General features: G+C 39.2%; 1 protein-coding gene across 1 annotated transcript; it reads right to left on the bottom strand.

Annotated features, from left to right (window-relative positions):
- Nucleotides 1–488: 488 nt before the first annotated feature.
- On the bottom strand, nucleotides 489–16713 carry Prss48 (protease, serine, 48). The gene is given in 8 exon segments (XM_013522888.1): nucleotides 489–710; nucleotides 713–976; nucleotides 6661–6830; nucleotides 10881–11143; nucleotides 13485–13647; nucleotides 13823–13867; nucleotides 15111–15296; nucleotides 15550–16713. Coding segments are annotated over 7 exon segments (1065 nt in total). The 5' UTR covers nucleotides 15154–15296; nucleotides 15550–16713; the 3' UTR covers nucleotides 489–593.
- Between the last annotated feature and the right edge of the window lie 7564 nt (nucleotides 16714–24277).

The raw sequence follows: 24277 nt of genomic DNA, 5'->3' as shown, positions 1-24277 counted from the left end.
AGTAGGTCGCATTGAGGTTTTTGTTTTTTGGTTGTTTTGTTTTGATTGGTTAGTTTGTTTTGTTGAGACAGGGTCTCACTGCAGTTCAGGTTGGCCTCAAACTGATGGGGATCCTCTGCCTCAGTCTCCCAAGTGCTAGGATTACAGGTGTGTGCAGCCATGTCCAGCTTCATGTTGGTATTTTAAAATATAAAAATTTGAGAAGAAATACAGAGATGAATTACATCAGGTCATTTTACCCTTCCGTGCATGTAGAGGGCTAGCAGGGGATCAGAAGGGAAGCACAGGACAGTAGAGGAGGTGAGAATTACAGATAGGTAAGAAACCCATGATGCTACCTGTGGGTACCAGTAGACCGACCCTTCATATAGTTTTTGAGAATCTTCCCTTTTACCATCCTAGATCCTTTGTCTTGTCTGCTTCTTCAGTAGCTACTTCTGTTATGGAGGTCATCCTTTCTGTCCTAGAAGACTCATTAGTCAGGGACATAGAGGTGACAGCTTTATTTCTTAGTTGTTCACGTTCCCACCACTAAAGTACACTTACAAAATCCATAACTTCAGGAGCAAGATCATTTTAGACTATAAGTAAAGTCAGCCAAAGTTTCCATGACTTTTCTGTGAGTTGTCTGCCGCTGAGTTCAATCTTCTTGCGTTCCCATCCCAGCTCTGTACTCTGCCTGCAGCTTCAGCTGTGCTGCTCACTCTCCGCATACAGTGTCAAACCCAAAGGCACAGCAGGGTCCCAGGAGAGCCAGAGAAAGTAGTAAAATATACAACAGGATTGGTGGCAAGTTCAGATTGGTGGCACTGAAGACTTCTGCTTTTGAGATAGTGGTATTTATCCATTTTTGGTAGTAGGTCACGTTGGCATAGACCCCAGGAAGATATGTACCACAATCTGATCCCCAGCTTACCACTCCTATCTGGATCCATACACCATCAATACGACATGACAGAGGTCCCCCAGAGTCACCCTGAAGAAGAGAGAAAGGTCATGAGTATAGTGGAAAAGGACATGAGGAGAGAATATTCACAAGGGATAGTGTTTGGAACTGAGCTATAAGTTAACTCACAGGGCTGAAGAACACTGCGGAACTGGACTTTGCACTGCTTTAGGGAGAGAGCACAGGAATTCTAGAATCAGAGAATTTGAAATGGGTAGGGACTTTAGCAAAACACATTGCTAATTTCAGTATATTCATGTGTTATGTGATAAAGCAAGTACCATTAATGTGATAACTTCTTCACTCATGAAGTTTTTCTTTCACAAAGTTAAATTTGTCCAGTTAAATGCCTTTTTCTGTTCTTCAGTTCTGCCTTTTTTCTTCTGTTAAAAGAATTATTTCTTACGTAAAATGATAGTGATAGTAGTTAGTATGTCTCTTAATCTTGCTCTTCTTTTATAGTAACATTTTCACTATAATTTAGATACCATACAATGGACCCATCTGAAGTACGCAGGTTTTTAGTATGTTTACAGAGTTGTGCCACCATTATCACTCCCTTATACTTTCTCTTCTTTTCTCTTTCTTTCTTTTTGTTTGTTTTGTTTTGTTTTGCTTTTTTGGAGACAGGGTCTCGCTATGTAGTTCATGCTGGTCTGAACTCATGATGATCCTCCTGCCTCAGCCTCCCAAATACTGGGACTATAGGTGTGTACCACTATGCCCAGCAACCACAACCCATTTTAGAACATTTTCCTCACCCACCCCCCAAGAAAACCCATTCCCAGTAGTTACCAGCCCCTTTTCTTCCAAACTGTCCTAGCCCTAGGCCAACTGGTAATCTGTTTCATATAAATGGAATCATATAGTATGTGGCCTTTTGGAACTGTGTTCTTAAATTTAGCATACTTTTTTCAAGGTTTATCTCCGTGACAGCATACATCAGCACCCCATTTGATTTTTATGGTTGAGTAGTTACATTGATGTACCACGTTTTGTTTGCCCACTCATTAGCTGGTGGACATTTTGGGTTTTTCCACTTTGGGGCTATGAATAACTCAGGCTGCTATGAACATTCATGTATAGATTTTTACATTGGCTGTTTTAATTTCTCTTGGGGATTGTGATGGTTTATGTCTAGGTGTCCTCCCAAAGCCTCATTTGGTCATAGAGTTTTTTCAGTGGTGGCTGAATTTAGAGTGTGTCATGCTGGGATTAAGGGTGGGTGATTGCTGGATCCGTCCACTGATTGATTTGGTGCCTCCCTAATCCCAGCAGTCTGGATAAGATGTAAGGGGCAGAAAGATGATGTTAAGCCTCCTTGTTGCTTTTGCTGTCTTCTGCCACCAGGAACAGTTGCCCCTCTGCCATGTACAACCTCATGTAGAGCCAGCCAATTATGGACTGAAACCTCTACAAACTGTGAGCTAAGTAAACCTTTCCCCCTTTAACTTTGGGTGTTGGGTATTTGCTCTCAGCAATGAGAGAAAAGTAACTAAGATGAATATATATCTAGGAGTGGTATTCCTGATACGGTAACTCAGTGTTTGACCTTTGGAGGAACTGCCAGTTCTCCAAAGAAGCTGCACTATTTTACCTGCAAACAGCAGTCTATGAAAGTGCAGCTTTTCTACATCTTTGCCAATTCTGTCTTGATCATTGCTGTCCTAGTAGGTGTGAAATAATAGCTCATTGTAGTTTAGATTTACATTTCCTTGATGGCTACTGATGGGATTTTTTCGTGTGCTTATTGACTATTGGTGGATCTTCTGAGAAATACCTATTCTGATTCCCTGCCTTTTAAAGAAAATTGTGTTGTCTTTTTACTATGGAGGCACAAGTATTCTTCATATGTTGTAGATACGGAGCTTTCGTCATAAGTATGATTTGCAAAGAAATATTTTCTTCCATTTCATAGGTTAGCTTTTTACTTCCTTCGTGGTGTCGACTGGAACACAAAAGCTTTGAATTTTGTAAAAGTCTTACTTACACTTTTAGTATCATATTTAAGAAAAAACTGCCTAATCAGAGTCACAAGGATTTACTGCTGTTTTCTTCCAAAAGTGTTCTGATTTTAGTTCTTAAATTTAGGTCAGATATGTCATGAGTTAGTCCTTATATATGGTGGGTGTCCAAGTTTATTCTTTTGCATGTGGGTATCTAACTTTATTTGTTGAAATGACTATTCTTTGCTCATAAATTATTTTGATACCAGTGTCTAAAATTAACAAAAAGTAAAGGTTTGTTTCTGGACTCAGTTCTTTTCTTTTCTGTTCATTTATATGTGTCTAGCGTTATGCCAGTACCACACTATCTTGATTACTATTGCTTTGTAGTAAGTTTTGAAAATCAGAAAGTGTAAGACTTTCAAACATCTTTCTTTATGGGCCCCCTGAATTTCTATATTTTGTTCTTAGTATCTCAAAATCTGCAAAGAAACCAGATGAGATTTTGGTAGGGATTGTGTTGAACTATAAATCTACTTGGAAAATGCTGCCATTTAAATGAGGTCATCTTCTGATTAAAGAACTTGGAATGTCTTTTTATTTAGTTAACTCTTCTTTAATTTTAAAAATATTTTGTAGTTGTCAGGGTACAGGTTTTCTCCTTCTTTTGTTAAATTTATTACTAAGTATTTTATTTATTTTTTGGTGCTGCGGATTAAACCTTGGATCCTGTTCATAGTAAGCATGCATTCTCCAACAGAGCTACACCTTTAGCCCCTCTTAAGTATTTTGTTTTTGTACTGTTGTAAATAAAATGTTGTTTTCTTAATTTTCTTGGATTAGTCTTCTTGTAAGTATATACAGATACAGTTGCTTTTTTATATATTGTTCTTATAACCTGCAACTTTGCTGAATGGGTTTATTCTAATTTGGTGAAGGGGAGAGGAGTCCTTCAGATTTCTATGTTCACTATTGGTTTTGTTTTGTTTTTGAGACAGGGTCTCAAAACTGGCTTTGAACTTAACTACATAGTCCAGACTAGCCCCAAACTTGTAGCAATCCTCTTGCCTCAGCCTCCTGAGTGCTGCGATTACAAGTATGCGCCACCACACTTGGCTTTGTTGTTGTTGTTCTCACTGTGTTGCCCTGGTTGGCCTCACCTCCTGGGTTTAAGTGATCCTCCTGCCCTTGCCACTCAAGCGGTTGGGACTATAGGCACGTGGATGCACTTAATCAGATTGAGAAAATTCCCTTCTGCTCCAAGATTGTCCAGTATTTTTTTTTTTATCATAAAGGGTTATTGGATTTTTTGAAATGCTTTTTCTCTGTCTGTTGACATGATCATACAGTTTTTGCCTTTTAGTGTATCTAACATGGCATGTTACAGTTATTGATTTTTAAATTTTAAATCAACCTCACATTCCTGGGATAAATTTCACTTGGTCATAGCCTATAATCCTTTTTATATGCTGTTAGATTTGGTTTACTAGAGTATTATGTTGAGGAGTCCTCTACCAGTGTTAATAAGAGATACTGATCTTTGGTTTGCTTGTGATATCTTTATCTGGTTTTAGTCTCAGGGCACCAGTGATCTCATAAAATGAATTGGAAATGTGTCCTCCTATTTTTTGGAAGAGTTTGCAAAGAGTTGGTATTAGTCTTTCAGTATTGGATAGAATTCAACAGTGAAGCTTCTGAGCCTGGGCTTTCATTAGTTGGTAGCTATTTTTTATTTTGGTGGTACTAGGGATTGAACCCAGGGCCTTAAGCCGGGGATATAGCTCAGTGGCATAAGTGCCTGCCTGGCAAGCGTAAGGTCCTGAGTTCCATTCCCTGTACCAAAAAAATAAAAAAATAAAAAAACCAAAACAAAACAAGAACCCAGGACCTTGCATATGCTAGGTAAGTAGGTGTTTCACTACTCAGCTAAACCCCTGGCTCTTACAAATTTTATTTTATTTATTTTTTCATTTGTTTTTACTATGTTGTTCAGGCTGGCCTTCAACTCACTGAATAGCCCAAGCTCTTGGCAATCCTCTTATCTCAGCCTCCCAAATTAGGGATTACTATACAGGCATGTACCGTCATGCCTGGCTCTTAAATTTTATTTTGAAACAACATTGTGTTAAATTGCTTTGGCTGGCCTCAAATTTGTGAGCTTCTTTTTTCCAGTAGCTTGCTACATGTGTGTGACACAACGCATGGATAATTGGTAGTTTTGTTACTGATTTTTGTTTTGTTTTGTTTTGTTTTTCCCTCGGTGGAATGGGGGATTGAACTCAGGCCCTTTGTACTGAACTATACCATCACCAAGTTACTCAGGCTCAGGCTTAGGCTAGAATTGAATTTTGGATCCTCTGGCAGGACCAGGGATATAGCTCAGCGGCACAGCGCCTGGCTTGGATCCTATGGCATCAGCATCCCAGAGTATTGGGATTATAGGTGTGCGGCACAATGCCTTGCCAATTTTTCGGGTTTTGGGGGTTTTTTTTGTTTGTTTTAGCACTAATGCAATCTCTTTGCTTGTTTTGGTTCTGTTCAGATTGTGTTTTTTTTTATTAGTCCCAGTAGTTTGTATGTTTCTAGGAATTTGTCCATATCATTTTAGTTATCTAACTTATTGGCATATCGTTATTCATAGTATTATCTTGCCTATCTTTGTCTGTCTCTGTCTCTCTTGTCCTGTCTCTGTCTCTTTGTTTCCCTCTCTTTCTCTTTTTCTTTCTCTTTCTTTCTAGTAGTGAGGATCAAACACAGGGGTACTCTTATCACTGAGCTATAACCCCTATTTGTAAAATTTATTTATTTTTAAAATTTGAGATAGAGTCTTGCTAAATTACGTAGACAGTATTCAAACTTCTGATCCTCTTGCTTCATCCTCCGTTGGTACTGGGATTACAGACATCTGCATCCCTTTCCTTATTTTTTAAAGATAATGTCCTTTATTTTATTACTAGAGTTTATTAACTTTAATATTTGAGTTTTCTTTTTCTCTTGTTGAACCCAGCTAAATTTTTTTTTCAACTCTGTTCGTCTTTTTTAGCAACTTTTGCTTTTGTCTGTTTTCTATATGTCTGTTCTTTATTTGAGTAATTTTCACTATAACCCTTGTTTCTTTCTTTATGCTTTCTGGGCAAATACTCTACTACTTAGATACATCTCTAGTCCCTTTGTGTAGTGTCTTAATATGAAATATTAGGTTATTAATTTGAGGTATTATTGTTTTTTAATGTAGCAGTTTACTGCTATATATTTCATTCTAAATACTGCTTTAGCTGTATCCATAAGATTTGGTATGCATATATTCATTTCTTCATTTTCATTCATGTCAAAACATTTCCACGAGGCATGGTGACACATGCCTGTGATCTCAGCACTCAGGAGGATAAGGCAGGATGACTGCTGTTTGAGGACACCCTGGGCTGCACAGTGAGCTCAAGGCCAGCCTGAACTGCATAGTGAGACCCTGTCTCAAAAAGACAAAAAAAAAAAAAAAAAGTACATACTGAAATGTACCTATAAAAATAAAAAGTTGGCAATTGTGTGTCAATTTTAATATATTCATGAAAATGTATACATCTGTAAATCTAATAGTCAATGGTTAATATTGGTCTAGAAGTAGAAGAGATTAATTGATATGCCCAGGGAAACACAGGAATTATTGTCAGATCCCTTATTTCCTGGCTTCCAGTTTACTGTTATTTACAGGTAGGAAAACCTGGATCAAAAAAGGTGTCTTAAAATATAGTGTCAACCACCAACACTTACCTTGCAGCTATCCTTCCCAGTTCGTAAACCTCCAGCACAAATCATGTCTTCCTTAATGACTGGCTCCAGTGCTGGGAAGAAAATGCCAAATGGGTTATAGAGATGGTCACAGTCCTCGTAGTTAATGATGGGTATTTCCACTTCCTGGAGCCTAGAAGGATGAATAGGAACTGTAGAAGAGGATGGAAATGAAAGGTTAAAACAACCTGGGAAGGTACCAGGGCAAATAAATGACATTTCAATCATATTTTCTTATAGGAGGAACTTTTGATATAATTCATTCTGAAGCAGTGGGGAATGCAAAATTCTTTTTGTTTGAATGTTTTCGCTGTGTCAGTGTTCTAAATAAAAAGTAATTTTGATAGCTTCTGATTGAGTAAGGATGTGAGTATCCTAAAATTTTTCCTATTTTCCTGCTGCCAGATCAGTTCCTGTGTTATCTTTATTCCATCTTGGGAAGAAGTTTATATAACAGTTTAAAAACAGGTAAAAACGCTGGGCTCCCTCCAGACTTTAAGTCAAGAAAACAAACCTCTTTTTTTTTTTATAGTGACTTAAAAAATTACATGTTTGTGGCACTTTATGAACACATTCCTTGTGGGTAGTACATGACATGTCTTATTTTTTACAACCCTTTCCCTTCTCCCCTCCCTCTCCCCCTCTCTCCAGCTTAGTTGCCTTCCCATTTTCCAAGGATCTATCTCCCTATAGTATTTTCTATTGTCTTTTTATTTTGCTTTTTGGGTTTGTCATATAAGAGAAGCCGTACAATTTTTAAGCTTGTGTGTCTGATTTATTTTATTTAACAATATGGGTTCAAGGTGCATGCATTTTTCTATAAATGAGTCAAGTTTGTCTTTCTTTACGGTGAAGCAGTACTTCATCGTGTATAAATATCACTTTCTTTATCCATTCATCTGTTGAGGCCATATAGGCTGTTTCCAAGATGTAGCTATTGTGAATTGTGCTGCTATAAACATGACCATGAATCACTGTACAATGAATGATGCCTTTAACTTTTTCAGGAAGATACCTAGAAGGGGAATAGCTGGATCAAATGGAATTTGTATTTTTAAGTTTTTTAAGGAATCAGCATACTGATTTCCATAGTGGTTCTTACATGCTCACCAACAATGTGGAAGGGTTCCCCCATCTCACCTACAGCTTCGGCAGTATTTGTTATTTGATTTCTTGATGATGGCCATTCTTTTGGGGGTAAGGTGGAATCTTAGTGTTGTTTTAATTTGCATTTCTGTAATGGCCAGTGATGTTGAGCATTTCTTCATGTATCTATGGCCATGTGTACTTCTGAGAAATTTCTATTCATTTCAGTGGGTCTTTTATTTGGTAGATTTTTTATTTAGTAGATCTAATTTTTTTTTATTTTTATATTCTAGATATTAATCCTATCTGAGATATGGCTGGTAAAATTTTTTTTCCCATTTTGTAGGTTGTCTCCTCACTGTGTTGTTTCCTTTGTTGTGCAGAAGCTTTTTAATTTGATGAGTTTCTTTTTGTTGATTTTTTGATATTATTTCTTGTGCAGTTAGAGTTCTATTCAGAAAATCCTTGCCTATGCCTATGACTTAAGTGTTACCTACCTTATCTTCCAGCAAGTAGTTTCTGTTTAATATTTATTTAGGTCTGTGAACCATTTTGATTTTAGTTTACTGCATGGTGAGAGATATGGGTCTAGCTTCGATCTTCTGCATGTGAATACCCAGTTTTCCCAGCACCATTTGCTAAAGAGGCTATCATTCTTCCAGTGTATGTTTTTGGCCCCTTTGTCAAAGATCAGGTGATTAAATGTGCCTGGAGTTGTTTCTGTATTCTCTATTCTATTCCATTGGTCCACATGTGTGTTTTTGTATCAGTACCGTGCGATGGGTATCACTATAATTTTGTAATATAACTTTGCTCATATTGCGTAGGATTGTTTTTCTATTCTGATCTCTTCTGTTTCCATACATACTTTAGGATTGTTGTGTGAGAAATTTTGTTGGTATTTCAATTGACCTTCCATTAACTGTGTATCAGTTTTGTATCAGTTTGACAATTTTGTTTCTGCCTAGCTACAAATGGGATGTCTTTCCATTTCTCTGGTTGATCCTATCTGTTTGTGACAATGGTGTGTTAAAGTCCCCTGTTATGATTGTGTTGCTGCTTATTTCATTTTTCATGTCTGTTAAAATTTGTCTTATATAGTTGGGTGCTCCTATATTTGGTGCATAGATGTTTATGATTGTTGACACGGTGTATTACATTAATTGATTTGCATATATTGAACCATCCCTGCATTCTTGGGATGAATCCCACTTGGCCATGGTGCATAATCTTCTTAATGAGTTGTTGTATTCTGTTTGCTAGCATTTTATTGAGAATTTTTGCATCTATATTCACTAGGGATATTGGCCTGTAGTTCTTTTTTTTGGTTGGGTCTTTCTCTGGTTTTGGTATCAGGATAATATTTGCCTCCAGGAATGAGTTGGGGAGAATTCCTTCCCTTTCAATTTCATTAAAGAGTTTGAGAAGAATTGCTGTTAAATCTTCTCTAAATTTCTTGTAGAATTCAGCTGTGAATCCATAAGGACCCGGGCATTTCTTCATTGCCAAGTTTTTTTATTACATTCTCAATTTCACTGGCTAATACTGATTATTCAGGATTTTTATTTCAGCTTTGGTAATTCATATGTATCTAGAAATCTGTCCATTTTCTCTGTGTTTTCCATCCTATGAAAGTAAAGATTTTCAAAGTAGGTACTGATGATCTTCTGAATTTCTTCCAGATCTGTAGTGATTTCACCTCTTTCATTCCTTATTGCATGTATTTCAGTTTTTTCTTTCCTTTTTTTGATAAGGTTGGCTAGGGGTTTATGTATTTTACTTATTCTTTTAAAGAACCAACTCTTTGATTCATTAATTCTTTGTATTTTTTTTTTAGTCTCCATTAATTTCTGCTCTGAGCTTTATAATTTCCTGTCTTTTTTGGGCTTTGGGTTTGACTTGCTCTTCTTTTTCTAGGCGCTTGAGGTCCAGCGTAAGATTGTTTATTTGTGTTTGTTCAGTTTTCCTGAGGTGGGAATTCACTGTTATAGATTTCCCTCTGAGGACTGCTTTCATTACATCCCACAGGTTCCTGTAGGTTGTATGTACATTTTTGTTTGATTGCAAATAGTGGTTAATTTCTACTTTGATTTCATCTGTGACCCAGCAGCTGTTCAGGAGGATGTTATTTAATTTCCAACTGTTATGGAGTTTTTGTGTTTTCTTTTGTCATTAATTTCCAATTTCATTGCACTATGGTCTGATAGTATACATGGGATAATTTCAGTTCTTTTGCATTTACTTAAACATGTTCTATGTACTAGCATATGCTGTGTTTTAGAGAATGTCCCATGTGCAGCTGAGAAGAATGTGTATTCTGATGCTGTTGGATGGAACACTCTGTAAAGGTCTACTAAGTCCATATGTTCACAAGTTTGGTTAAGTTCTGTTATTTCTTTCCCGATTTTTTGTCAAGTTGATCTTCTATTTTTCTGATGTACTCTTTTATTTCCTTTTTCAGAGTCCTGACATTTTTATTGTATACGTCTTTCACTTCCTTGGTTTATTCCTAAGTATTTAATTTTCCTTTCTGTTGTTGTGGATAATATTGTTTTCCTAATTTTTTTCTATTTATTTTTATGTGTTGATTTTGTTTCCTGTTACATTATTGAATTTAATTATTAATTCTAAGAGTCTTTTAATGGAATTTTTGAGTCTTCTTTATAAAGGATTATGTCATCTGCAAATAGTGGTAATTTGACTTCTTCCTTTCCTATATGTATCCCTTTTATTTCTTTCTCTTGCCTGATTGCTTTGGCTAGTGATGAGCCTCTTTATGAGAGAGGTGATTATGTATTTAAATTGTTAGTGTCAACTCTTCCAGCTATAGCAGGATTTAGGAGTAAATGGAGTAAACATGTAAATGTCAAAGAAAACATGTTTTTAAAGACTTACAGGTAATATCTTTAGTTTGGCCTGATTTTGTTGGAAAATATTTGCTGTAGTGAGGATATGCCTAGAATGTGAATGTTCTGGAATAGGTACAAAAGGGTAACACATAGCCTGTGGTGTTGAACCTATGGCATGTGTGCCAAAGCATGCTGTGTGTTATCACTGAAAGCTCTAAAAGGTTTGCCATCACTGATAAATGAACCACTCTTTCTGCCCATTCTCACCTGGACCTCCTTTAAGTCGTCCCCATCCAGTCACCCAACAAGAGGCTGGAATTTTTAGGTGCTTTGTGATATTGGGTAAGCAGATGGGCAGGATGAGAGAAGTGAAGGTGACTCGGGAGGACAGTTTCACCAAAGCAATGTCTGCGTTTGTATTGTAGTGTTCCGGATGGATGATGATTTCGGACACAAAGTACTCTTTGACTTGACTTGAGTATTGTGTTTTAATAGATCCCGTCCACACACTATATGCAGATATCAATGACCTAAGGGGAACAAGAGAATACTATAAAAGCAAAGTGTGCTTATGACCTATAGGTGGTTCAGAACAAATTGCCTATAAGTAGCACTAAGTGAAAAAAGGAGGGCAGCACATAAGAACTTAACCAGGGCTAGGTTAATCTTGGGCTGGGGTTGGTTTGTCCCCTTCTCTCATCCTCTCCCCTTTTCTCCCTCAAACACTCTTCCTGTGCTCTTGTCTTCCATGTTATAGTCTGCATTTTCTCTCCTGCATACCTCTCCTGTTTTCCATGATTTCACCACCACTGTATGCTTAATAGTCATAGCTCTTTAGTGCCAGGTTTGATTTCTGTTCTGAATACTAAACCTTTAACTTAAAAACTTAAGCAAGGCATAATGCAGATTATATATGTGCAAATTAAAATTTTCAGGTAGTTTGATAAGATGTATAAAGTAAAGAAATAAAAACAGAAGTTTGCTATTCTAGGATCTAAATTTTCACTCTTCAGAGGCAATCATTCTCATTTCTTCTAACTCTTACTGGTTTTCCTAGTATTTTCAAGAAATCTTACATATTGCTGTTTCTTGACCCCCGCCCCCAACACACACACACTTTAGAACATTCAGTTCCTAGTTAAAAGGTAAGGATTGAGCTTTCTCCTCCTCTTCCTCCTCCTTTTCCTCCTTCTTTGATACTAGAAATTGAACCTATGGGCACTCTACCACTGAGCTGTATCCGTTGTGCTTTTTTAAAGTTTGTTTTGAGACTGAGCCTTCCTAGGTTCCCAGGCTGGCTCAGTGTGAAGGTGCTGAGATCAGTCGCTAGAACACACATACACAAATTGTTAGACTGGTATTTAATATATATGATCTTATGGCTATACAAACATTATTTACCACTGTTCATATTGGGACCTATGAATGCATTTCTTATAAAATCTTTTCCTTTTCCTGGCATTAACAATGTGATCCCACTTTTGTTTTCTTTATACCATCACTAATTTATCATTTTTCCCCCAAAAGTCTCTGTCAAAAGTATAAATCTCTTCTCAGTATGTCAGAACTTGTCAGACATTCTGTTAAGATTATCTTTTTTGGAGCCCTCTGCCCTCACATTCCAATCTAGGCCTCTATGGCTACCATCTTTGTACTTCCCTTTTTTAAAATTTTTTGAGATAGGGTCTTGCTGTGTATTTAAGACTGGTTCTGCCTCAGCCTCTTGAGTACTGGGGTTATAGGTGTGTGCCATCATGCTTGGCAGCACTTCCCTTTATTCTAATTTTCTTAGGAGTTTTCTGTGTTACATCTTTCCCTTTTTGTCTGGACTCCATGTTTTCCTGTTTTTCCCTCTTTTATTTTGATGAAACATTCCTCTATGGCTTCCTGAGGAAAGAGGAAAGTGCATGAGAGGTAACATTTTCTTGCTATTTTACATATTTGAAAATATCTTATTTCTGTCCCATACTTAATTTGCAGTTTGTATATGGGTAAAACTCTAGGTTGGAAATCATTTTTCATAGCTTCATTTTCTTTGAGCTTTCTCTGTTGTTGCTGAAAAGTCATTTTAACTTCTGTGCATATTAGTTATCTACTGTTGCATATAGCTAGTTTCTGCAAAACCTAGTGGCTTAAAGAACAGATATATCTCATAGATTCTGTGGGCCAGGAATCAGGTATGACTTAATCAGGTGTTTCTGACTCAGGGTCTCGCATATGACTGCAGTCAGGGTGGGCCTCAGTCATCTCAAGGCCTGCCTGAGGGAGGTTCTATTCCAGACTTACTTATTTTGGCTTTGAGTCTTCATTAGCTGTCGGATGGAGATACCAGTTCACCTGGGCCTCTCCGTGATACTACTCAGCGTGGGACAACTTACTTTTCTCAGAGAGTGACTCCGAGAATTCAGATTGTGTTTGTGACCCAAGAAAGCTTAAGATGAAACCCCCTAATTGGTATTTATGAAGTGATGTGGCAAAAAGTAAGAAAGTTCCATGACCTGTGCCTAGTACCTCCTACTTTGAGAGACCAGAGTGACCCATCTTACTACTTTCAATGGCCTATGGCAGTGACGGTGAAGCTTTTTCATTTTTTTTTTTGTTTTGGTTTTTTTAGACAGTCTTGCTGGGTAGCCCAGGCTGGCCTCAAACTCACAGCAATCCTCCTACCTCAGCCTTCCAAGTGCTGGAATTACAGGTGTGCACCATCACACCCGGCATGGTGAAGCTTTTAGAGCTTTCAGTAATATGAACAGCCTGCTACAGCATACGTATGGCAATAGATTTACCACCACTGGTCTATGGGTTCATTCATGAAACAGTTCAAATACTTGTTGAGAATAGCCTGTGTGCTGGCTGCCAGCTAGAACTCACCCTCGGATGCAGTGTGCTGCTGTCAGTACCCATCTCTCACTGATGAGGGAACCTCCACAGATATGATTCCGGTGAAAGCGTAGGCTGACCTGCCAGGGCCAGCGTCCCACAGCAGCATCCTGGCCCCCCACAATGCGGCTTGAGTATACAGGCCGTCCACACACTAGAGAAAGAAGAGGAAAGAGACTGGAGGTCTGAGTCCTGTTGCTCAGGTCCCCGTCCATACGCTATCCCGAATGTCTGTCCTTCTTAGGGCTGGAACCCTCCCTGTACCCCAAGACCCTGTCCTATTCCAGTTTCAAACCCCACAATATGGAGCCCAGGTGGAGGCCACTCACCTTCCTGCAGGTTTTCCTTTTCGGTAAAAGAGCCTGGGTGGGACCCTAAAGAAGACAGGCTGCAATGTTAACATATAATAACACATTGTGTGTCTAGAGTCTTCTCAGGTGGGTGTTGAAGGCCAAAATTGGTAACTATGTAGCTGTCTACACATCCCTACCTTTTAAGGCTGCTGTAATGTGAGTTTTACTTGACTCAAGGTCATCCTCAGGAATATCCAATATTTTAGGTTGTAAATACAGTGATGTGCTCAGATGTTTTTGAGATTTGTAAGGTGTTTATTTTGTGCTGTTTTCTTTAACTAAATTGGCATTTTACAGTATTTTATTTTCTTACCTACCTGTTACCTCTTTGCTTCTCTCAGCATACCCTTATAAATCAGCATAGGCCAGAAAAATAAACGAACAAGTTTCTGTCAGAGGCACTTGCAGTGCCCTCTGTTTGAAATGTAGTTTTCCTGGATCCTCTTAGCTACTCATTTCCATCAAGTCACGCTGTCTGTCTTTCTGTCTGTCTCTCTGTCTTATCTGTTTATGGTATTGAGGATTTGAACCCAGGGCCTTGCACATGGTAGGCAAGCACGTATTAGTTATGTCCCTCACCTCCTTTAAGTCTTTGCTCAGATGATTCCTTAGTGAGGCTGTTTTTGACCACCTTATTTAAATTACAGCATATCTTTTGCCCCTGAACTTCTTCTCTTTGGTTTTTGAGGCGGGACCGCACAATGTAGCCAACACAGGCCTTGAACTCTGGGCAACCCTTATGCCACAGCCTCCAGAGTAGTGGGATTATAGGCGTGCACCACCACACCCTGCTTGTTCTTGAACTTTAGGTGCCCTTTTTCTTTTTTTTTTTTTTTTTCTGTCTTTTTGAGACAGGGTCTTGCTATGCAGTTCAGGCTGGCCTTGAGCTCACTTTGTAGCCCTGGCTGGTCTTGAACTTACAATGATCCTCCTGTCTCAGACCCCTGAGTGCTGGGATTATAGGCATGTGCCACCACGCCCAGCACGCTTTTTCTTGTATAGTATTTATTACCTTCTGATATGCTTTTTAGTTTACATATTTAATATGAACATTAATTGTAAGTCCAATGAAGAGAGAGATCTTAGCTTTGTTTATTGCTGTATTCATCCAAGCGCATAGTACTGTGCTGGGCGTATAGTGAGCTCTCAGGACTTTTTCCAGGTCATGTTATTACTAATAACTTTCCGTGGATAAAATATTATTCTATAGAATCTATACGATGGCTTCTTGAATCAGAAACCTCTCCCAGTCCTGTTAACTCACCCAGCAGGAGGAGCAGCAGGATGGCCTGGCCAGCTAGTCCCATGTCTCTGTCCTTAGGAGCAGCACTTCCTGCTTCCTTGACCAGACTCACAGTGCAGAGGAGCCAGTTGGGGAGCAGCCAGAGTTTGGCGAGATTGGCTTGTCCTTCTAGGTAGAATCCCCTAGGATTTTAGTCCTCCTGTGCTCCTGTTCTGAGAGGACCAGACTTTAGAAGAGCAGCTGCAGGACCCCAAAGAGCTGGGGGGCCTGAGGTGCCCCTGCTGTGTTGGGGAGCAGAGACCTATCTGGGGTTTCTTCCTGAAGGAGGGCATGGAAGGATGGCAAGGATGGGTAGAGTAGCAGCTGAAGGAGCTGGAAGGAAGTAGACCCTAACAAAGAGATGGAGATGGACAGAATTGTTCAAAAGCAAGAAATAGGAAAGAAGAAATTAACCCCGTACCTGGTTCATTTTTCCCCTTGTTCTTATGTTTGTTACACTGTTAGGCATAGAATCTACTCCAGGTAGTTTCCTGAAAAGTAGACTGTAAGATGGATTTGTGGGCAGGGCATTTGTTGGATGTAGCCTCAGGATCAGCACAGCACCTCTGTGGGGGCAGGAGGGAGAGCAGGGTTGGGTAGGGGGTGAGGTGATTGTGATGCGTTTGGTTCAGAGACCTTAGCCCATCCAAGTTACCCTGGAGCTGATGTAGCCTTCAGAGCTGTCCTGAACTGAAAGGGCCAGGGATATAGTTCAGTGGCATAAGTGCCTGCCTGGCAAGTGCAAGGTTCTGAGTTTGATTCCCGGTACCAAAAAAAGAAAAAGAAAAAGAAAAAAATGAACTGAGGTGAGAGCGATGCACTCTTGGACATCTGCATCATGAGGTCGCTGATGTGCAAGGGCATAACCTTGGAGAACTGGCAGTGCTGGAAGTTCTTAGGATGGGAATTAGCTGGGACCTGTCAGCAGCTGGCACTCTGGTGGATAGGAGTTATAAATGCATTAATTTTAAAGGGAGTTCAGTGTAGTATATCACGGCATTCACTACAGAGTTCTCCCTGTGCCTGATAGGTTTTCTGTACCAGTTTGGGGGGTGGGGCAGGTAGTAGGTCTGTGGAGGTAGAATGCAATAAATTGGCACTCCAGAGGCTGAGGCAGGATTTCCATGAGTTCAAGGCTAGCCTGAACTACATAGTGAGCCCCTGCCTCAAAAAAACAAAAGCAAAACAAACAAAAAATAAAAAAGAATTGAGCCCTTTGGGTAAGGATAATTCAGTTATGGGTAACAGGGACCCACTTCAAGTTAACATAAATCAAGAAGGGAGGTTGTCTGTCTGTTAATGTTTTCCTCCTTTTATTTTTAAAATTTAAAAAAAAAAATCAAGGGATTATTTTAAAGATGATATTTAAGCTGAATTATGTCTTCCCAAAAGTTCATTGGAAGACCTAATTTGAGATCCTAATCCCTCAAATGCAGAGTGTGAACATATTTGGAGATTATAGTCTTTAAGTTGGTAATTATGTTAAAATGAATTCAACTAATATGAATGGTGGGCCCTAATATGAATGGTGTTCTTCAAAGAGGAGGACATTTGGACACAGTTTATGTACACAGGGAAAAGATAGCTATTTACAAGTTGAGTGGACCTGGAATAAATCTTTTTTTTTTTTTAATTACATTTATTGGTACCTTTTAGGTGTACATAATGATCACATTCATCATAGGGAATTTGTACCTGTACATGACACAACATGATTTTTTATTTTTTTCCATTCTCCTACCCTCCCTTCAACCCCCTTCCCCTCCTTATTTACAGAAGCTTTGTTTCCGTTTTTCCTCGTCTCATTTTTGTCTTTTTCCTTCCCTCCCCACTTCCCCATCCCTAGATCCCCTTCCCACTTGAACATTTTCTTTGTATTTCACAATATCTATAGTATATTTTGGTCCTTATTTACACTTTCGATTTCTCACACCGGAGAAACAATGCAGTATTTACACATTTGTATCCAGTTTATTTCACTTGAGTATGACCTCAAGGTGCATTCATTTAGCTAGAAATGTCTCAAGTTTATCCTTCTGTATGGCAGAGCGTACTCCACTTTATAGAAAAACCACATCTTTAGCCATTCATCAGTTGATGGGCATTTGGGCTGTTTCCAAGATTTAGCTATGACAGACTGTGCTGCTATAGACATGGGAATGCATTTATTGCTGTCCTATGATGCTTTCAATTTTTTCAGGAAGATATCAAAAAGAGGAATACCTGGGTCAAATGGAACCTCTAGTCCTAGTTTTTTGAGGAATCTCCATGCTGATTTCCACAGTGGTTGCACTAATCTACACTCCCCACCAACAATGGAGAAGGATTCCTTTTTCCCCACAGCCCTACCAGCATTTGTTATTGGTTGATTTCTTGATAATAGCCATTCTCTCTGGGGTGAGCTGGAATCTCAGCATTGTTTTAATTTGCGTTTCTTGAATGACTAGTGATGTTGAACATTTTTCATATATTTATTTGCTGTTTCTACTTCTTTCTCTTGACAAGGGTCTGTTCATTATAGATGCCCATTTTTCGATTGTTTCTTTAAATTCGGGGGGGCTTTTTTATTTTGAGTTCTTTATATGTTCTAGATATTAATCCTTTATCTGATGAACAGCTGGCAAAAACTTTTTCCCACACTATGGGTTATCTCTTTACTCTTGGTGGTTTTTCTTGCTGTACAAAAGCTTTTTAATAAGGTGAGATCCCAGTTGTTGATTCTTTGTGATAGTTCCTGTGCAACTGGGGTTTTCTTTATAAAGTTTTTGCCTACACCAGTGTCTTCAAGAGTTCTACCTAGTCTGTGTTCCAGCAGATTTAGTGTTTCTGTCTGAATATTTAGATCTTTGATCCATTTTGATTTTAGTTTAGTGCATGGTGAAAGATAGAAGTCTAGTTTTAATCTGTGGCATATGGAAAGCCAGTTTTTGCAGTACCATTTATTAAAGAGGCTATTTTTCTCCCAGTGAAGGTGTTTAGTACTTCTTTGTGGAGACCTCTGGGGTTGCCAGCAGTCACCATGCATCTGCAGTTTTAAGCCGCCCCTCCCATGCAGTGAGAAAGCGCCACCTGCCTCCTCTTCTTTCTCTTTTGAAATTTTCTTCGCTCTCTCCATGGGCTTCACTTCTGGCTTCAGATACTTCCTGGTTCCAGGGACACACTGTCCTCCTTCTTCTCTTCCTCACATTACTATATTCGGGTGTTTGGACATCAAATCTTGGAGAGGCTCTTTCTCTGCTGCTCACAACTCTCTATCTTCCTGAAAGTCTTTGTTTGTTTGTTTCAGAGGGTGTCTCACTCTGTAGTTCAGGCCGAACTTGCTTATGTAGCCCAGGCTGGCCTTTAGCTCATAGTGATCCTCCTGCTCAGCCTCCCAAGTGCCGGAATTACAGGCGTGAGCTATCACACCCAGCAAATCCATCTTTCACGGTCCTAAGAAGGAACCAGCCCCACTGCCACCTTGAATTTGGACTTGGAGCCTAGAGAACAGTGAGAAATTGCTGTTTTTATTATTGTTGTTATTGAGCTGATATTACAACTTTATTTATTTGTTCTTTTGTTTGTTTGTTTTGACACAGGGTCTTGCTTTGCAGTTCAGGCTGACCTTGAACTCACTATGTAGCCCATGCTGGCCTCAAACTCACAGCAATCCTTCTGCCTCAGCCTCCCAAGTGCTGGGATTACAGGCATGCACCACCATGCCTGGCTCACAACTTTATTAATTTAATTCTGGGTAAACAAATTATCTTGGCGATGGTTAGGATTGATACTGATGATATTGATAGACCAGGGTTTCTCAACCATGGGCTGTTGACATTTTGAGCCAGATGGTTTTTTGTTTGTGAGGTGGCTGTCCTGTCATTACAGAATACTCAACAGCATCCCTCACCTCTGCCTAGATGGATAGTATCACCTACTTTAGGTTGTGACATGTCTCTAGACATTGCCAGGTAGGGGGCAGAATCACCAGGGAGTTGAGAGCTACTGTTGTAGAGAGAGGGTACCATTCAGGAATTCAGTCTTCTCTAGAGTATCCTGAAAATAAATAAGAACAACAGTAGACTTGCAAGTTTTTAAGCTTTTTACTATATTTGTATTTCTGGCAAAGCAAATGGGCTCTTGTCTCTTTTGTAACTCATTCCATCAGCTCAGTGTATTATATTAGGAAATGAGGAAGTCCCCCTATAAATTCATCTCCTGAAGAATAATTGATTTCTCTAGCACATGTGTAGCAGGCCTTAACTTTTGCCTTTTTTGGTACTTTGCAACAATAGATGCTAATGTTCCCTACTAAAAGATGTAGTCTGCTCTTGGCTCTTGAATTTGGACAAGAAATTTTTAGTTAGGCTAGTTTCACAAACTAGTAAGTTGTAAACTGTAGTCCATATATGCAGTATATTTTATGGCAGGCCCAAGTGCTGATAGATTTTTCCTGTCCCTGGCTCTTTGCCTTATTAACTAATCTGTAGGTTTTCCCAGTACCAGGTTGATTCTGTTCTGAGTTCTATCCTACTTGCCCTGAGCCCTAATTCCCATTAACCAGGCCCCTTTGCAAGAATTGGTGTTATTCTTGGGGTCATGAAAGGAAAAAATACTTCCTTGCTGTGTTTTCTGTTTTGTTTTTTTACTTCTACTCATCCTAATGGAATTCTTCCTTGCAGTTTTGACAGCTGGCTTTCTATAGTCTTAGCTGTCATTTTGTTAATTTAAAAAAACAAGACTGTTGCAGGATACTGTACCAGATGCTGTTAGAAGGTCAGGAAGATGGATAGGACATTAGTGGCTTTTTCTCAAGGCTGTTCTTACCAGTTCAAGAGAGTAAAGCTCTGTGCACCCAGATAACTCCAAACGGAGAGTAGGAAGCCATAAGAATGCAAATAACTGGAACCAAAGGGCAGTTATTATTTTGGCATAATATAAGGAAGAACCTCTAGCAAAGAATGAAAATAATTTGAAATAAATGGAAAGAGCCACATTTTTGGAGTCAGACAGTCCTAGCTAAACCTATAAAATTGGATAGCTGTGTGAAGGCGAGTTACTTAGCTCCCCTGGCCCACAGTTTTGTTGTTGTTGTTCTCATTTCTAAATGTGGGAGAAATAACTTGCTGAGCCGTTAAGACTAAGGAAGACAATATTTAAAGTGACCCGCATAGTACCTGATACAGAGAAGTCATAAGTTCCTGCTTTAGTTAAGGGATGAGATACAGATGTCATGTCACTCAGAGAATCCATCTAAGCAGGCCTTTCATAGGAGACACGATTTGGCCCAGCTCATCTCACTTTGGCTCTGGGCACTTTACCTTTTTAGCTTCTGGCATTTGAGAGTCATCAATGCCCCTAGAATAGATCAAATTCAAGAAGCTGACTGCCTCACTACATTTTAAGAGACTTTTGTATAAACTAGAATGTCTATTTGCACTGAGGACTGTTCGTTTCCATTATTGGAGTTTTCATTTTTTCTAACCAGGGCACTCCCTGCTTGATGATGTAATAATGGAGAAGCAAAATTAATAAGTAGGTGATGGTTTGAAGAGGTTTAAGATTTGAACAAGTGGAGGTGACTAATCTCCATGAGAGGTTTTCACTTACTGGGATGAAGTACTGTACTGTTGGCTCTTATTTATAGAAATTGAGTAAAAAGAGCACTTCTCTAGAACAGGTCATATTTTTCTAAGTAAATGCAAAATTTAGTCATGAGACTTTGGATGTCTCTCGCTTGGTAGCCGAGGTTCTGATGAAAACATAGTTATCTGAATTTTCCCTTCTTAAATTGCATGCTGACCACCCAGCTTCTTAATAGTTTTTTTATTCAGTGTGCAGTACTGTAGTGATTGTATTTAAGCTGTATATGATGTCCTTCCTCATGTGATGCCTGGAGATTATTTCCACATTTCTTAAGTTTAGTTTATTCTTATAATACATGAGATGTGTGTTTACGTGATCTTTTTTTTCCCCCCCTTAGAGGTATCTGTCTCATTTGCTTTACCCATTATGTGTATATTTTGCTTAACTTTTCAATTTTAGAGAATTCTGGTGGATAGTGAACATACTTGCACTTCCCATTTTCCCATTCTGGACAGTGAACAGTTAGATTTCCAGTGCTACTGTATTAAGAAGTATAGGATTATCTGTTGGGTCTGTTAAAAAAGACTTATGCCTTGAGCTGGGAGGAGTATCAGGTCATTTGTAAAGTGCCTTTCAACTGTTTTATAGGGGGCTGGGGATTTAGCTCAGTGGCACAGCGCCTGCCTGGCAAGCATGAGGTTGTGAGTTCAATTCCCAGTACCGGAAAAAACAAACAAACAAACAAACAAAAACAAGCAAATCAACTGTTTTATGATTCTGTAACCACCTTTTCTCTCTTTATTATATTTTTTGGCTCTTATCTCTAGATGCATCAGCTGCCTTCACAGTCTTTTATCTTTTCTACTTATTTAGCATCCCACATGTCTAGTGAATTTATCTTTTCTTTGGCTGAAACATTTTCCACAGTGCCCAGTATGCCTCGCTTTCAATTTTGTAGTGTTGTCATCTAAAAACAAGTGTTAAGATTTTATTAACTTGAACAATATCCCTTTAAGAACAGATTGTAATTATTCTTTGAATCCATAATTTATATAAATCTATAACATATAATTTTTACATTTGGGAATTAATTTTTTGAGAGTTCTTACTACTTTCTCCATTTATTTGGAAAGCTTTTTAATGGCCCAGATTTATTTAGGATTGTGTAATTGCTTTATTTTTGTGGTAATTAATGAAAATTGTCATCTTCAAACAATAATTGTGTGTGTATGTGTGTGTGTGTGTGTGTGTGTGTGTGTGTGTTTTGGAGGTTAAACTCAGGGTGTTCATACTACATCCCCAGCCCTTCTAAAACATTTTTTAAAAATTTTGAGACAGGGTCTTGCTGAGTTGCTCAGGCTTGGCTCAGACTTATGACCCTTCTACCTCAGCCTCCCAGAGTACTAGGACTACAAGTGTACGCCACTGCACCTGGCTCAAACAGTGGTCCTACTACTAGTTAGCGAAATTTGAGCAAGGAATTGTTTGCTGCTGTTTATTCCATTGTTTTGCCAGAACTCCTTCCAGTTATATTTTTACTCTGATTTTGTCAAATGATGTAGATCATTCTGTTATTATTTTAATCAGTCTTTTATGAAGTCCATAATCGAACTCAACCACAATCTACCACTCGGCCAGTGCTAGATCCTGTGCTTTTCACTGCTCTTGATACACCAGAGGCTTAGGTAAAGGATAAGGCAGCCGTGTATTTATTATATGAAATGTGTTCTTAGACTGTTGTCTGGTCATAGGATGTTGCAAATTGGTTATATCTCTAACAGACACGTTCCCTAATCTCACCTGTAGCATAACTCATGAATTGCTTTTAGTGGGTGGGGCTAATGGGACTCAGGAATTCTTTCCAACATGCCTCTGTTTAAACCGCTGCATGCCCTGATTTAATCTATGCCTGCTAAGCTCAGGCGGCTCTAGTTAGCTTCCTAGCCCTTCCTCTAGACTCCTCTCTTACTCTTCCTGGGAAAGGTAGCCTTCAAGATGCTCCTCAGTGATCTGTAATTCCTGATAATCACACCTTGTTGCCTCGCTACTAAAAAATAGACTACAATAGGGAGTAATGAGATGTTTTGGAATGAGGTATAGGAAGATTGGATTGCATTGTGGGTGCTCTTCCCCACTCTGTCTTGGATCGGTTTCTCTGTGGAAGCCAGTTGGCCTGAGCAGACACATGAGAGAGCTCAGAAGCAGATCCGTTTCTAGTTGATCCCTGAGATAACTGTGACAACAGCAGCCTTTGAAAGACCTTGAGCCAGAACTACTCAGCCAAGCTTTCTCTGGTTACTGACACACAGAAAGTAATGTTTGTTGTTTTCAACTAAATTTGGAAGTAATTTGTTATATAGCAGTAGATTGCTAGTACACGGGTTGGGCCTCTGTTTCTCTGCCTACTTCACTGGAAACCTTCTGATCTTCCAAATCTCCCCTTTTTCTTCAGAATCCAGTCTAGTCCCAGATTAGATGGTTTTTATTTTAAATTCAGCTGAGGACTACCTAACCCTAGCTTGTTTGTCTACTGAATGCAGGGAATGGCTGGGCCAGGAAATTTCCAAATTCCTTTTAGCCCTAAAGTTCTGTGTTTCTGTTTTCTCCTTGGGCTGTCTCTAGTTTCATCAAAAGAATGAATATGAGAACGAATTGTTAGATTCAACCAATTTTTAAAATTTTGTTTTTAATTGACAGATAATTATACATCTTTATGGAGTACAGTGTAATGTTTTGGTACCTGTATACATTATGTAATGATCAGCTCAGGATACTTAGGTTAGCCATCATCTTAAATATTCACTCCGGGGCTTTGGCTTTCTAGGCTGACTTGAGAGAAAAAATGAACAAATTAGGATTGTGGGATGATTGAAGTACATCTGCCTTGCTGACTCTTCAGAAGTCCTCAAACTTCAAAATCCAAAAGACATAAAATTTCCTTTTTGCCCTCTCAATTGACAATTTTCAATTGTCTCTTCACCCTGGCCATACTAACCTTGCCAGTTAAGATGGCCTCAGGAAAACCAGAGGCAGAAGCATAACAAGGAGGATCCCAGAGAGGCCACCACTGAAGGTAGCAGAAAGCTGAGTAAGTGAGATGACTGACTTCTCAACCCAGGACTTATAGAAACTGATGTGTGTTTATGCTCCAGGCTTAATACTTTGAATGCAGTTTGATCCTTAGCTCCCTACTCCTGTCAGGACCCAGAAGTCCTTGACTTCACACATCAGTGAGGCCTCTTGTGCACTGGGGAGAGAAGGAAGTTGGTCAGATGGTACAGGAGGCAAATGGAAAGAAGTGAGGCTCTCCATGCCAAGGCCTGTGGAGTTAGACCTGTCTGGGCGTCCTGGGTTCACCCAGGGACTCTGAAGACAGAAAGAGGCATGGCAGAAGCACACCAGGGAGAGGAAGGCTGGCTGGGACAGGTGCCACGGGGATGGATGCTCACAACACACTTTTCCATCTGGTTTCACTCTTGATGGGCATTATGTACAAGCTTTCACTTTGAAAGAAGTCACTGCAAGTCTGGTGACCAATGAGAGGCACTCTCAGCTCCCTCAGTATATAAAATGGCTTTATAGCT

This window comes from Chinchilla lanigera, unplaced genomic scaffold, assembly GCF_000276665.1.
Source record: "Chinchilla lanigera isolate Chin_1 unplaced genomic scaffold, ChiLan1.0 scaffold00070, whole genome shotgun sequence".
Classification (NCBI taxonomy): domain Eukaryota; kingdom Metazoa; phylum Chordata; class Mammalia; order Rodentia; family Chinchillidae; genus Chinchilla; species Chinchilla lanigera.
This window is presented reverse-complemented; position numbering and strand designations above follow the sequence as displayed.